At 32.1% G+C, this 16,947-nt stretch overlaps 1 protein-coding gene across 2 annotated transcripts in view; it reads right to left on the bottom strand.

Annotated features, from left to right (window-relative positions):
* CDH6 (cadherin 6) overlaps nucleotides 1–16,947 on the bottom strand; it is a 167,910-nt gene that overhangs the window by 23,156 nt on the left and 127,807 nt on the right. For both annotated transcript variants that reach the window (XM_074208328.1, XM_074208331.1), the window contains exons 5-8: nucleotides 16,246–16,413; nucleotides 14,314–14,501; nucleotides 12,319–12,572; nucleotides 1,782–1,918 (exon numbers count right to left, since the gene is read on the bottom strand). In XM_074208328.1, coding sequence (XP_074064429.1) covers nucleotides 1,782–1,918; nucleotides 12,319–12,572; nucleotides 14,314–14,501; nucleotides 16,246–16,413 — 747 coding nt within the window. The remainder of the gene's footprint in view (nucleotides 1–1,781; nucleotides 1,919–12,318; nucleotides 12,573–14,313; nucleotides 14,502–16,245; nucleotides 16,414–16,947) is intronic.

Raw genomic sequence — 16,947 nt, 5'->3', positions numbered from 1 at the left:
TGCATGCTATAATATTATATGTGTTGGGTGTTTAAATGAGGCATCTAGATGGAATGAGGAAAAAAAAGTTTTGACTCAAAAAAAGCCTTCTTTCCTAAAAAAATTAATAAATCAATGTTTTACTTTTTTAGACTTTCATCTTTGTCATGCATTGTTCCTTGCATTAAAGCTACATTATATAACTGACATTTTGCAAATTAATGTTACTTCAAGGACTCTCTCTGAAGTTTCCCCTTTGGATCGCATTTCATGAAATCTGTCATTGTTACTCACAATGGTTTTCTGATTGATTTTTGATGATTTTCATCCCATACTTGCTGTGCCACAGGACAAATGAAATAATGATCTCTTTAATACTAAAGTTGCTTAAAAGACAGAAGCCCCTTCTTACAAGAGGAGAAATACTGATATTAAAATGTATTCATAATTAAGAAATAGATGAGTAAATATGAATATATAAGTAAATATACACACATAACATATATGTGTATACATGTACACTCATATATATGATTTCCTACTCTTTGTTTCATGGGTTACCAAAGACTAGAATACTGTGAAATAAATGATTAATAAAAAAAAGAAAAACTGGTTATTGAGCTGAGAAAATGAGATGACCAGTTGACAACTTTTTTGTTCTTTTGGTCTATTCGAAGAGTCAGGAAAAAACTGAAAAAGGAAATTCAGCACATTGCAAAGGGAGGGGAGGGTTGTCTCACATTTATTAAAGGACATAAAGAGTTCTGCAGAGTGAGCAGGTATGTTGGAAAGCCCCCACTGATGAGATATGAGATCTACTGGAGAATATGATTACAATTTCCTACTTGGGAAATGTTGGATCATGGCATGGAGGAAACCTATGGTCACAGGAGAACAAACAATAATAGTCCAAGCCCTATTGGGAGGAAGGAAGGTGAATAGGGGACTATCAAAGGACTGTGTCTTGGTAGTGAGATATGGAGAACCATACTAAAATGATGTTTCTTCATTATGTTGAAGTTTTTGCTATGGTAACTCAAGAATACCAGTAGATAGAGGGTTGGACTTGGAATGAGAAGACCTGAATTCAAATCTGGCCTCAAGTACTACCTGTATGACAATGGGCAAATCATTTAATTTTTATGTTAGTTTCCTCAACTGTAAATAAGGAAAGTAACACTGACCTAGGTTTGCTGGGGGAATCAAATGAGATATTTGAAAAACATTTAACATAGTGCCTGGTATATTGGTATTTAATAAATGTTATTTTCTCCTTTATCTCCTATCCCTAATAAGACATGGAAAGATTTAATTCTATAGGAGTAAAATGAATACCCACACTGATGAAATATTATACTTTTTTGAAGCTTTGAAGTAGTAGCAGATATAAATGATTAATAGCTTGACTACTAAGACATGAAATTAAATACCTATTTGTGTACATAAAATAAATAATATGATAGTGTGAGAAACTGCTCTTCAGTCCTATCTTTAATATCTTGGTAGGTATGCCAAGTAAATCACAGGAAACAAAGGCATTTCTGTTTTGATGATTTCAAAGCCCAGAACTTTATTTTCCTCTCACTGAAAGTCCTAGGCTACCTCTCCACATATAAACAGAAATGCTTTAGGGAGAAAAAAAAATCATTGCCGATTATCTTTCATGTTGTTTCTTTTCCTCAAGAGTTACTGAGTAGGATTATCCCTATACTATGACAACTTTCAACTGTTCTTCAACAAGTCCTTAGCCAGAAGACTTCCTGACATGAGAGGCATCTGTGTAGTATTTTGATCTGACTTACTGATCTCTGTTGCTATGACAGTAATGTTGTGCCACAGCAATGTTTCTCGGTCGAGAAGTTTAGAAGTAAAAATGGAACCATTTCCAGAATCAATGTTGAATATTCTGTCCATATCAGTGTGTCGATCTACAGAATACCTGAAATGGAGAGAAGAATTTAGAAATGATTTTCTCTTAACTGCTATTTTAATATATCCTAAAATTACCACAAGGTATCTAGCATATTTTATTGTTGATTCCTATTTCAGAGTATATATAGATTCACATTATGAGAAATATTTCAAACAACTTTCTAATATTTTTCTAAACTCATAACTTTTTAATATCATGTTAAAGTATAATTTTAGGTGAACTCTAAAATTTAAATAATTTCAATGACTTGCCCTTTGTATGAAATTTGGAAAGAACCTATTTAATAATTGTATGATCTTAAACTTAGAAGAGAGAACAGTATTTTTGTTTTGGTGATTCCAAAACACAGAACTTTTGCTCTACCTGAACTTTTAATGTCTTGACAATATTAAACATCATGGAGTTGAAAGTCATTGAATTGTCTTTCACAATCAATATACTTTTAAAACATTTGGCTACAATGTTTAATAAGACTTTTCCAATAAGCTATTTTAAGAAAACTAATATTTTAATAATTCATTTTTATATGGCAAAGTCTCTGGAATATTGATTAACAAGAATTATCAAGTGTACTAGAATAATGGCATTTATCTGGCACCATTGAAGAATCATTACTGAGGAATCATAAGTTGAGTTTAAAATATTGAGTGCTTACATGATTTGTTAGGACCTGAGAGTACAGAGTAAAATAAAACAAGATCTTTACCCAAAAGGATTATAAAATCTCAAAGATGGAAGGGTCCTCATAAACCATCTAATTTAACAGAGCAAGAATCCTAAAGCATCTATGATAAGTGGTCACTAACCTTTTAAGTACTCCAAGGAGTATGGAGTCTGGAAGATTTACATATGGAGAAGTAGCCTAGGCCTCCATTATTTTTAGAAGCAGATCATTAAATTTTGGCTAGTTTTATATGTTAGGAAGTTTTTCCTTTTATCATATCCACATTAATTTTATTTAGTTTGCACAATCCTTCTTCTCCCCCTCCTGCCACCAATTTTGCTCTTTGAGACTAAGCAAAATAAATTTAATCTCTTTTCCACGTAATGATCTTTCAGATACTTGAAAATAGCTATCATATATTTTTTCTTTAGGCTGCTTTTAAAAAAAGTTTCATTTATTTTTTGCATCACAAATATTTACATTTCATGACTACTTTGTGAAAAATTATCTTTTAACGAAGTAAAGGAGTTAAATATAACTAATAATGCTGTGGAATCATCTGAAGGTACATGATATAATTCACATCTGTAGCAGCACCCAACCTCTCTATTTTCAAAACATTAATAGCAATCTATTTTCACTCCCTGCCACTTCCCTCCCACTCCATTAAAAAAAAATTTCTTATAGCAAATATGCATAGTCAAGCAAAACAAATTCTCTCAATGGTTGCACAAATATACATGCATATACACATATATGTATGTATGTATGCATATAAATTCTGCACTCTCAATCTATCATGTCTCTGTAATACATAGTATGTTTCATCTTTGGTCTTTTGGAATCACAAATGGTTAATGTATTTATCATAGTTCTTACAGCTTTCAAAAAGGCTTGTTTTCAGTGTTGTGGGTATTATCCCACATAATATATAATAAAGCTATCGGGATTCTGTTCATTTCATTCTTTATCAGTCTGTAAAAATTCTCAAAATTGTTCATTTTTAAAATATTTATATTATAGTAAAAATCTTTGTTCTGTTTCTGCTGAATTCCTTCATTATCAGTTCATAATGGGCCTTCCCTTATCTTTTTGAAATCATCTATTTCTTTGTTTCATATAGTAAAAATAGTTCCCCATCATATTCATGTACCACAATTTATTCAGGCATTCTTTATCTGATGGGTATCCCTGTTTCCTTTTTTTTGCACTATAAATAGAGATTCTATAAATATTTCTACACATAAAAGACCTTTTCTTTTTTGATATCTTTTGGACATAGTTCTAGAGGTGGTATAGCTGGGTGAAAGAACATATACAAATGAGTTGTATTCATTCACAGATCCATCAACATAAATCTGCATCAGTATGCTTATTTTCCTATAACTCCTCTTAAGTTTATCATTTTCCTTTTTTTGTCATCTTCATCTATCTGATGGGCATGAGCCCCGGGGTATCTCAGAATTGCTTCAATATGCGTTTCTCTAATTAGTAGTTATTTGAGACATTTTCACATGGGTGTAAAAGGCTGGATTTTTTTCCCTTGAAAATTGTTCTAAAATCATTTATCAATTGAAGAATTTTTCTTATACATGGGAATCAGATCCTTATATATCTTGGAAATGAGATTTTATCAAGGAGAAACTTGTTACAAAGATTTTTTTTCCAAGTTAATTATTCCCTCTTAACTCTACTTTAATTAGATTTGTGCAAAACCATTTAAATTGGACATAAATAGGAATCATCCACTTTATCTTCTGTGATCCTTTCTATTCCATCTTTGATCATGAACGCCTATCCACAGATCTGATAGGCAATTTCTTCCCCACATTTCTCTAATTTCTTAATGATGAGACCTTTTAAACATAGGTGATGGAGTCACTGAGCTCATCTTTCCATAAGATATGAAGGGATATTCTGAAGCTAATTTCTTTTATATTGTTCAATTTTTCCCAGTGATTTTTGTCAAAATTTTTTTTGTCAAATAATGGGGGGTTTTGTGTATATTAAATACTTGGGCATTAGATACATTTGTTTCTGTATTTTGTGTGCTAGGGTGAATAGTATCCTAGATCTGGATTCAGAAAGACCAATGTGACCTTAGACATTTATTCACTATGTGACCCTGGGTAATTAACTTAAACTCGATCTACCTCACTTACCTCATCTTTAAAATGGAATAATAATAGCACCTTTCTCCCAGGATTGTTGTGAAAGTCAAAGGAAATCATTAAAGCATATAGCATAAGTGCTTGGTTCCTTCTTTACTAATCTGTTCCTCTAGTAGATTTCAATTTTTTAACCAATGCTAAATTATTTTAATAATTCCCATGTTGAAGCATAATTTGAGATTTGGCTCTGCTAGATTCCCTTTTTCACATTTATTTTCATTGTTTCTATTTAGTTTTTTCCTTTTTTTCTCTTGAAATTCTTGACTTTTCTTCTCTCCATATGAATTTTATTGTTATATTTTTTCCAGTTCTACAGTTACATTTTATTTGTATAATTGTCCTTGCACAATTACAAAATAATTCTTTGTAGTTTGATTAGTATGACATTGAATTAGTTAATTTATGCAGTATTGATGTTTTATATTGCTTCATCTTATTCATGAGTAATTATTAATTTTTCCAATTATTTTGGTCTATTTCTGTGAATAGTTGTTTGTAGTTACATTTATATAGTTTATATGTGTGTATGTGTATTGAATCATAGACTTCCAAGTATTTTATAAGTTCTATGGTAATTTTAAAGGAAATTATTCTTTCTATCTTTTCCTGCTAATTTTTATTGGTCTAAACATAAAAATGATTTTTGTGAACTTGTTTTTTAGACTATGAGTTAGATTTTTGAATTCACATTTATATGAAATATTTATATTGTAACATAAGTTAATATAGATATATGAAGTGAACTAAAATACATAATAGCACAGAAGCATATTCTTGACTCCTTATTCTCTTTCATCCAACATAAATGTCATCAGTTGACAGATCTTATCATTTCTACCTCTACAATATCTATCACATCTGTGATAACTCATTACTTATTTGGTGACCACTCTAATCTAGATTCTTACCTGATCTCTTTCAATAGCCTCAAACTCTCCTCCTACCAATCCATTTTGCAGGTGACTTTCAAAATTATTTTCCTAAATACATGTTGAATAAATATTCCTAAATAAATGTTGAACCTAATATTAACTTCTTTACACAAGAAAGTCAAAGAGTTCCCTGGGTGCCTATAGGATCAAATATAAGCTTCTTTGGCTTTTAAAGCTCTTCACAATTTAATTGTTTTCTAATCTTAATATGAATTACTCCCTTTTATCCTTTTCTTGGTCCAGCCAAACTGGCCTTTTTGTTATTTTTCACATAATATCCTATCTCCTGTCTCCATGATTTTGTATTGCTTGCCCAGAACTTTGCAGTACAGTGCCAAGCACATAATACTAATTTTACTAAATGTTTATTGACTGTCTAATTGTTCCTTATGCCTGGAACGTATCTCCTTTTCAATTTCTTGTTTCCTTAAAAACAACCTTCTACATGATTTCTCTCCAGGGAGCAGTACACTCCATTTTTCATTCCCACTTCTTTTTGTCTTTTATTTTGAATATTCATATATACATATATATATATATATACACACACACACACACACAATGTACATGTACACACATCACACACATATTTGTAAGTACATACAATATAAATGCTTACATATAGACTCACATGTAAGCATACATGAACACACATGTATAAATACACAATATATATGTATATGTCACCTGGTGCACAATGTAAGCTCCTCATGGGCAGGAAATATTTCACTTTTGTCTTTGTGTCTGGCCCATGGTAGATATTTATAAATGCTTCTTGCTTGCTTGCTAAGTGGTAAACCAGTAAGGAATAAGTGTCATAGTGGTTCAAAAGAAGGAACAGAATCATCATGTGTTGTAAAGGAAGGTTTCATGGAGCATTCTGCACTTGAACTGTGCATCGAAGAAATGTTAAGTAAGGGTGGGTAAGTAAAGAAAGGTATTTGAGGTAGCAAGAAATGGAAGGAGTAAAGGTACTAATGCAGGAATAGGGAAAATGTCAGGAGATAATATGTTAATTTTATATCTTGGAAAGAAGACTAATACTGACAACAACTCACATAAGTTTAGCATTTTTGGATTAGAAAAGTACTTTCTCTATGTCAATAGGTATTATATAGCAGTACTATTATTAACCATTTTATAGATGAAGACATAGAGACTAGGAGAAGTTTGGTCTCCTGCCCAAGGTCACTCAAGATATATCAAAAGAAGAGTTTGAACCCAATTTTCCTAATTCTAAATTCAGCTCTTTCCCCCCACTACATCATGTTGTTCATGTTAGGGAGTAGGGAGAGATAGTTGCAGAAGTGGATTGGCATTGTATTAAGGCAAGCATTGCATGGAGGTCCATGAATTTTCAACTAATGATCCTAATCTTTATCCTGTACATATTAGGAGTTACCAAATACTTTGGGGTTTAAGGTGCGATCAGTTTAAATAGAATTAGAAGAAAATAGTTCTGTCAATGAGGATAGAATATAGTGGGGAAGAGTTGATATAGTCAGAGGACTAGCTAAGAAGAGATTTTATATGGTTCAGTTTTAAGAAAATAAGAGGTACTGGTAAGGGGACCTGAAATATGGAAAGACACAATACAAAGGAAGAATTGATAGAGCATTAAAAGTGGACCAAGATTCAATAGCTATGAGAATGAAAAATGTGATCTAGGGCAATAGGTCAATATGAGGAAGAGATTGCATTTTGAAGAAAAATTATGAGTTCCAGTCTAAGACATGTTGAGTGTGAGATGATAATGAAACATGAATTTTGGCACACAACTGATTGATACCCTCAGTACATATTGATAGTAGAATCTAAGTTTATTTTTCTCTATATTGATAGTCCAGATGACAGAACTTTAGGAGTTATTTGCTTTTTATACTTTTTTATCTTCCTTAATGTTAGTGGGTTAAGATTTCTTTATCATTCTTTAACTATCCCTTTTCCCTTATCTAATTTTCTGCTTTAATCCACCATGGGTTGAGAAATCAGATGACCATACTGATTTGTATTGTGATAAAAACAAGAATACATAAGTTCTAGGTAAGGGCCTGAAAGTATCTCCTACATTTAAAACAATGGGAAATATATTTTGGAAATAACAAAGTCTTGGGCTAGTAGTCATAATACCCAGAGACTCTTCATCTATCACTTCATCCATCTGTGCCTCTAGATTTTATATCTAGTCAAGAAAATGATTAGATTAGTTGACTTTTCCTAATTTCTGCTCCAGATTCAAAATACTCTAAACTGATACAAGGTTTTAGTGAATTGGTTTTCTGACAGTTATTTTGATTCCTCAAAAGCCACTCAGACCTTTTCCAGTTTTACATTCTTGGCTACATTCCGAATATCTGATATTCCTGGATATCCCTAGGTAGGTGAGATGCTGCTGGAATTGCAAACAATACTAAGACAACATTTTGATTATCTTTGTTATTTAGAAGGAAAGCATATTTTTGAGTATATAAAAAACTGTCTCCAGGAAGTGTTAATAGGAATGCTTGTTTTGTTCTGTGAATTTAAAATTAAAAAAGGAAGAGAAAGGAGAAGGAGGAGGAGGAGGAAGAGGAGGAGAAGAAAGAGAAAGAGAGAGAAAGAAAGAAAAAGAAAGGAAAGAAAGAAAGAAAGATAAATAGATAGATATAGATAGATAGATAGATAGATAGATAGATAGATAGATAGATAGATAGATAGATAGATGATAGACAGATATAGGAAACCTGATGGTATCAAGAGCAAAGGTTGACACTGAAATCTACTGAAGTCTAGTTCAGTCTATCTTTCTAGTCTTATCACATTATCTTTCCCCTTATGTATCCTGCAGAGCAACCAGACTAGACTGGACCAAAACACATTCCATTCTGATGTACTTGATATGTTTACTGCTACTATTTCTGTTTCAAGAACATGCTTTTTTCAAATACGACCTGTTTTTCCAGATCAAATGTTCCTTTCTTGCTGATATCTATCATGATCTTTGTCTCACCTATCTCATGAAACTCGATGCTTCATTTAGTCACTTAGCACATTCTCAATTATGTTATATTTAGGTTTGAACATGGATGGAAGCCCCTTGAGCAGCAAGATTGTGTCTTACTTATTCTTTGTATTTTCCTTAGAATTTTATTGCTCTGCACATAATAGATACTTAAAAATTGTTTCTTGACTATTAGATTATTTCAGATGGCTTCCTAAAACTTAAATTACAGAAAATATTTTAAAATAATGGACTAGATAGATATGAGACTAGTTTTGTAAATGAAATAATTTATTGTTTAATTAATTTTATTTCATTCACATTAAACTCTTATGAGTACTCAATGATAATTTTACTTCCATATAATTGTCAAACAAAAATTAATTTTTATTTTTATTGGAAGATTGTTCACGATACACAGCTTTAGTTGTAAATATGACCAAACTTTCCTGCTAGAAAAGTTTAGCTATCACAATTTACTGCTCACTTTGTCATAAATGATAATTTTTTCTTGATAGAATTTATTTTTATCATTTAAAGACCTGAAAAAATAGATATTAAATTAGCCAAGTCCTTGAATGATAGTTCTATTGAACTGGATTGGAATTCTATTCTCATTTTACTGGTATTTTTTATTATTTAAAATGATTAAATTAGATCTCATTAAATTGGCATTGATTCCATATATGGATCAAAACTTACTAAAAGCAAGTATGAAAATATCAAACTTAATATGTAGTTTTTATCATTTTTAAATTTAGCATAAAATAACTTCCATTTTGCAATAAATGAAAGGGTAAATATTTAAAAATTCAGTAGCATATGCTAAAAGATATCTAAAAGTATTTCCTTGCTCATGAAAGGTGACAAGGTTAAGATACTTTGGTCATTATATTTAATATCTAGTGTACACATACACATACAAGATTTCCCTAATTATTCTTGGTTTTTTCCCAGCCCTTGCCTTGGATTTTACAAAACAAGCAAAATTCATCAAATGAAAAAGTTGGATTAGAGATCATTCCCATATCCAAAATCTATGATTCTCAGACTCAAAATGTTAGTAAAGAGGTGAGGGACTTTTAATGTATGTGGTTCTTGATCATAAAGAGAAAGAAATCAGTTTTGAAATACTAAAGCTGTCTAGTTATTGTCCTTCCTCACTAGACAGATTTTTTTCAGTGGAGAATTTTAAAATTGTTAATTAAGTCCAAAGTATGAAATAATAAAATTTGTTTATATATACATATATATGTATATATGTATATATACATACATACGTGACAGGACTTCTATTGTCCCCACCCCCCCTTTCTTTTTTCTCTTTTTCTCTCTTTCTGTCTCTCTCCTCAGTCTCCACCATTATTATATTCTACATCAAGATAGCTACTAATCCATCCAGGAAGATTAATTACAGATTCCACTACTACTACTACTACTACTACTACTACTACTACTACTACTACTACTACTACTACTACCACTACTACTACTACTAAATTTAGCAATCAAGACACTTGAGGCTCTGGCAGATCTTCCTGCCAGGTACAGCCTGAATATGTCTTGTACTCTATAGCTTCCTAAGTTTCAGTAGCTTCTCATCTGATATCATTAGTAGCTAAGATAATTTGTGGGTCAGTAAAGTGTGAGTTTTTGTGTGAATTCTCTGTAGTACATTTTTTTTGCAAGGCAATGGGGTTAAGTGGCTTGCCCAAGGCCACACAGCTAGGTAATTATTAAGTGTCTGAGGCTGGATTTGAACTCAGGTACTCCTGACTCCAGGGTCGGTGCTCTATCCACTGCGCCACCTAGCTGCCCCATGTAGTACATTTCAATAAAAGTGTTTTAGAAGATTCTCTCATGGAAGTTCAATGGGGGTTTCAGTTAAAAGTTTTAGTATAAAATCATTCTTTTTTCAGTAAGGTTATAATTCCGTGACAACATTTTGAGAGAGAGAATTAGCATAAATATCAATACTGACTTGACTTTCCTAACCAATCTTGCCCTAACATATATTTCAATACAGTGTATATAAGTTGGTTAGTCAGTAAATATTAATTAAGCATTTATTATGTTCCTGAGACTGTGCTAAGTGTCAATGAGGATACAAAGAAAGGCAAAAGATAATCCCTGCTCCCATAGAGCTCAAAAGCTGATGGGGAGACTATATGAAGACAACTATGTCCGAAACTATAGGTCAAATTAGAGACAATCAATGTTGATGCATTCCAATGCACCAAGGGACAGTTTCTGGAGGAAAACCTCATAATTAGCTTTCAAAAGACCAGATCTGGTTAGCTGATTATTTCTTGTGGGACAATGTTGGAGGTAAAAATGGAATTTTTGAGACAAAAAAAAGCATAGATATAAAAATTTGCCTCATATCAACCAAAACTTGGATGACTAAAAGACTTTATCTTTGCTACCAAATTACTGACTGATAAATGAGAAATTAATAAATTGGGAAATAATTATTTGCCCATATGTGTAATGTAACCAGTTAAGCCTGCATTTGGTCTCATCAATGTTTTACTAAGAAAGATGGGGTATATTTAGATTTGTCATGGGCACCAGAATCTAGTTTTATATATATATATACATACTGATTTTTCTCCTCATACTTTCTCATCTTAGGACACATTTTTCTACTGATCCCCTTCTATCTCGGGAAGCAGTAATCTTAAGGTTTTTAGGGTAGGGGACAGGAAAATGGGAAGGTTGTCAGGAAAATTCATCATGAAAACCCTAAAGTTAGTTTCCAAGGGAAAAATGAAAAAAAAGTAATACAAGTCCCATTTATACTTTCAAGTGAGATAGCAAGCATTCATATTGTTTTTGTTTTGTCTTTGTTTCCCCCAACACTTAATACAGTGCTTTGCATGGAGTAGGTACTTAATAAGTGTTAAAACAGCTTTTAAAATTTTAATGTGCCATAAAAATTCATGGAATTCTCCACAGCGCTATTATAACTAAACAAAGTTTAATTTGAACCTTTGATTTTGGATCTTAATGGTTGCCTTTTAGATGTAAGAATAGTATAACTCAATGTCTTCAAATAGACTATTTTGGAATTTTTATAAGTTTACTATTTCAGAATTCTATTATTCCTTTAAATTTAGACTTTCCTTAAGTGAGATATTTTTAGAGAATGAATTATCATTTGGATACTAAAACGGTTTATAGCATATTACTCCTTTCAATGCTTTACATGATTCCCTTGTATCTTACCTCTATTCCTTTACACATTTAAATTACTTAGCACAATTCCAGGAAGTTACTTAACCCTTAGAATTTGGTTCAAGCATTAGATTATTCTGACCACTGCCAAAAGATGAGGTTTCAGCCTAGATGCTTGCTCAGGGTTCATTTTACCTCTGTTAGTGCATGATTCCATCACTCTAATTTACTGACCTATCTAAAAGTATTTATGAATAAGGAAAAACTTGAGGTACAAGACAAATCATATTGATTTTCTTGTATGGCAAATTTTAAATCAGACTTCTTCCTTTCCCCAATTCTATACACAGATACTATGCCTTCTGTTGCTGTTGTTATTGTTTTCAACCTGTGAACAGAAGGTATACTCAAATAAAACATGTGGGCAGATTTGGGATAAGGATATCAATCACAGAGAGACAATACAACAGGATTTTGCTTACTTGACGGGATTCTTGGCAGCGTCAGGGTCCTGGGCTGAGACTGAGCCTATTGTACTATTTATTTGAGCATCTTCTCTTATTTGTAGGACATAGGCTAGTTTGCCAAACACAGGAGGTTCGTCGACATCTTCCACCATGATCCTAACTGTGGCTGTATCTTTAAATGGGCCCAAGTAGAGGAATCGGGGTTCGACACGTGGATTGGAAGCTTCCACTTTGAGGGTATACAGTTTTTTCTTTTCAAAGTCCAAAACCTTGAAGAAAATTGACATTTGTATTGCAGCTACCCAATAATAAGAAACTTAGGTTTCTGAATGATGTGCTTAAAATATCATAAGAAATAAAGCAATTAGAAAGTTCTAAAGACTAATGGGGTTAATTATTTCAGGTGAATTTCCCTTGCCCCTATTCTTTCCAAATATCATAGAAAATATTTCCTTATAAATGTAATGTGCCAAGGTGTCAACCCATTTCCTTTCAACGTATGGGGTTCGTGTAGTTCCTGAAGGTCATCTCCTAAGTAGGAAGAGATTGATTATGCATCCTAGGTGGAAAGGGAAATGTAGGAACATATATTCAAAATCAGGCACAGTTTTCATTGATAATGAGGAGGCCAACCCATCTTGGGCACATGGGTGGGCAGCTGTAGACTACACTCCCACTTAAAGGATCATAAAACTATAGATCTAGAATGGGAGGGGATCTCAGAGATTCCTCCTCATTTTAAAGATGGAAGAAACTGAGGCCCAGGAAGATTAAATGTCTGAGTATTGATGACAGGATCCCTGATTGATTCCCAGTTCTACTGAACAGACACAGAAGATAAATTTTATCAGACATGAATATGAAACATTTTGAATGATATCCTAAGGAGCTCTGCAAAACGCCCACCTCAGGTCCCTTCATAAACAAAGACAGTAATGAAAGTTGTTGCACAAATTGCTTAGGACGAGTATCTGATTCATGATTTAAAAAAAATGAATTTCATAAGCTACCCTTGACTTCTTTAGACTGGAAGGAGATTAACAAAAGGAGATGTCTCATCATGAACTCAATTATTTAATCCTTTACTGAAAATCATTCAGTTTACTAGATAAAATTCAGTTTGTATCTGATAAGGTATAAGGTACTAGAGACTAAAAAACATTAATGTTCACTAATGGGTTTACTAATCGTGTTATGGTGTAAGATGCTGGTCTGATAAGAATCAAAACATGTTTTAGTGTGTTTTCAGATAATGGAACATGTAATTCAAAGCTGGAGAGTTCAAAATTCCTGTTACTTGAAGCCAGGAGCATTAATATTTCTGAGGCAGGGCAGCAAACTTACAAGAAGCAGAAAAGGTTTTAGATCATTAGCTAGTAAAAGAAACCCATATTGAACCAATCACAAAAGCAGAGCAGTGATTTTCCAGCTTCAGTTTAGAACCTGCCTTCAAATCTGCATCACACTCTTTGAATTGCATGTGTTACTTATTTCTATCATTCTTTGGACTGTGTCATTTTTTTCCTTTATCACACAAAATAAAAGATAAAAGAAAATGTAATACAAAATGACAGAAGTGCATCTTTATGTTCAACTGGTGGTATTGTGATGGATATAAGTGCCTAGATACATAAGTACTTTGCTCTTGTTTGGTGACCATAAGATTTTTCAAAGTAGTTTGTGGTCAACCATATCTCATAGGCTAGTGAAACTATAGACTAGCAATGTATTATTTATTTTTATGGTCCTGATTAGTTTATTCTTAGTACCCTGGACCCATCAGTCCTGCCTAAGAACAGATGTTTATTCAAGGTTCCTAACACAAAAGAGGTTTGAACATGTGTCAAAAGAAGGTTTATAATAGTGCCAATGTTCAGTAACCACTAATAAAAACTGACAGTAATCACTTATAAAAAGAATATTATGTAATATATTTGCAATATAGAGCATAATAATAAGATATTTTGCCTGACTTTGAAAATAGAAAAAGGTTACTGAACAAAATCTCACCTTTTTGACAGTTATAATTCCTTCCTGTGTTTCCTGGTCGGTGATGACATCAAACACGTCTAAGCCCTCTCCATCAGTGATACTGTATTCAATTTCTGCATTTTCACCTACATCAGCATCAATTGCTTTGATCCTGCCAATTGGTGTACCTGGAGGGGCTGATTCAGGAGTTTTAAACTGATAAGTGCCTATAAGAGAAAAATAGAGATATAAGTGAACAAACATAAGCACCTTGAAGGCAGGAAGGGTTTGTTTTTGTCTCTCTATCCCCAAAGCCAAGTAGAGTGCCATGGGCAAAATAAATGCATAATAATATTGGTTGAATTAATTTGGGAGTAATATGGTGAGAATCAATGTATAATGGGAATAGGGCAGGATTTGAAAAAGAAGAACCCTAGGTTTGAATTCTGCCTCTGCTATTTATTGACTACAAGGACTTGGACAAGTACATTGATATTAGAGCCTCTTTTTCTCATCTCTAGGGAATGACAGCTGCTTTGAGACTCAAAAACAATAATGCATGTAAAGTACTTTGCAGACTTTAAAGTGTTTTATAGAAATGCCATTTACTCTCAGTACAGTAATCTAGATTCCCTTTGCTGATAAACCTTTACTTTCATGACTATTAAACAAATTCAAAATGAACCTTTCTTAAAAAATTGAGCATTTCTCTTGTCCAGAGAATGACTTTAGTAGATTATGACTGCAACTGTTAGGCCTGCTCTGAAAATGCAGGGAAACAAAAGTCTTTGGATTACTAAATCATTTCATTTAAAGAGATAAAAAAATAAAATTCAATGCAAATTCAACACTTTGGGACTACTACAAATCTATGAATGTGTATGTGAGGGTATAATATGGATGTATATAAATATTTACATACTAATATGGTTTTATATCAATAAAATTTTCCATTTGATGTTTATCTTTTAAAAATATAAAATCCTTAGTGTGTAAGGCTAAAGTATATTATATTTATAGACACATATATATATAAACTTTATTAGCTAAAATTACACTAAAACCTTTGTGACATCCTTTATACCTGTATGTGAAGGATGTAATAATTTTATCAGAAGTTCAGGAATAGAAAAACATTTTCTTAAAAAAACACTTTCTAAATTCCACTCAATAATCATAGAACAGAAAAAAAATTATACCCAATAAACTTAAATTTCAACTACAACTATGTAGAATAAAAAAATAGAATAGAATTAAAAATGTTAAAACTGTGAAGAATGTCACTTATGATCTTGTTTCCAAGAAGGACATTGAAGTCCAGGGAAGAAAAAGTGACTTGTCCAGGTTTATGTAGCTAATAAATGACAGAGTAAAACAGTAAAACAAGGATATATATATATATATATATATATATATGTATATATATATGTATCATTTATGGCCCAGCCATTATTATTAATAGTTAAAAATAACAATATTTCACTGCCTCAGACATTTTGAGGATTTAAAAAATACTATAATTGGATAAAACCCATAAAAACAAATCAAAACATTCCTTAGCAGTCAGCAATATATTTGTTCTAGAGTCAAAGATTTTTGCTTGTAGTAGAGTCTCTTTGATAAGGAAGCAGCAAAAATGCTCCTCTTAAACAACTAGATGCACTGTTTATCTCTAAAGCTAAACTACCTAATATAAACACTATTACATAACTATAATGTTATATAATATATAATTATATAATGATATTTATTAATATAAAGCACATTATATAATATGAAACACAAGGAACAAAAGTCATCACCATCTACTTATGTTAAGTGTAGCCAATACACTTCAATTTTTTAGTGACAGTAACATTGGGTTCCTTTTATTTATAACAATGATGATAACTGAAATGAAAAATCAATTCAGCAGGGCATATGGTTTATAAAAGGGCTTTGTAAGAAATTCAATCTGCCAAGTCTCCATACTCTGAGGAAAACGAGGAGGATTGTCATTCACATCAGTCAGGGTGATATTCACTGTGGTGGTCCCAGATAAGCCTCCCATCTGTCCTCCCATGTCCTTAGCTTGAATAACCACTTGATATTGTTCTCGGTTTTCTCGATCCATGTTGAGTAATGCTGTTTTGATGATGCCTGCAAATATGGGAATTCAGAAATGGGGTATATATAAACATTACTGATTCACAAAATACTTTAAGAGATTTATCACTATATAATTATTACCTATGCTAGTAAAAATATTGTGTGACAACTGAGGTCATCAAATTATAATAATTCCAAATGACATTTTAGGATGTTAGCCTTGTGATCTGACATCTAGAAAAAATATATGACACTTACCTTAAGCAAGGTCATAAAATATACTTATCTTATTAAATCCTCTAATTTTCCTCCTGATTTGTACCATTTTCTCATTTAATTGACTGACAGTTAAATGTGCCTCATACTCTCTAGCATCACATAGTGCTTTTTCAGGTTTGCAAAATGCATTATAAGCATTATTTCATTATATCCTAACAACCTCATGACGCAGGTTCTATGATAATTCCTACTGTACAAATGGGCAAATTAAAGCTCAGAAGAGAGGTTAAGTTTATTTTCTTAGGGTTACATTAGAATATGTATTTAAAGAAGCATTTGAACCAAGTTCATCCTGGCTCCTACTCC

Source organism: Macrotis lagotis, chromosome X (assembly GCF_037893015.1).
Source record: "Macrotis lagotis isolate mMagLag1 chromosome X, bilby.v1.9.chrom.fasta, whole genome shotgun sequence".
In the NCBI taxonomy this organism is placed as follows: Eukaryota; Metazoa; Chordata; class Mammalia; order Peramelemorphia; family Peramelidae; genus Macrotis; species Macrotis lagotis.
This window is presented reverse-complemented; position numbering and strand designations above follow the sequence as displayed.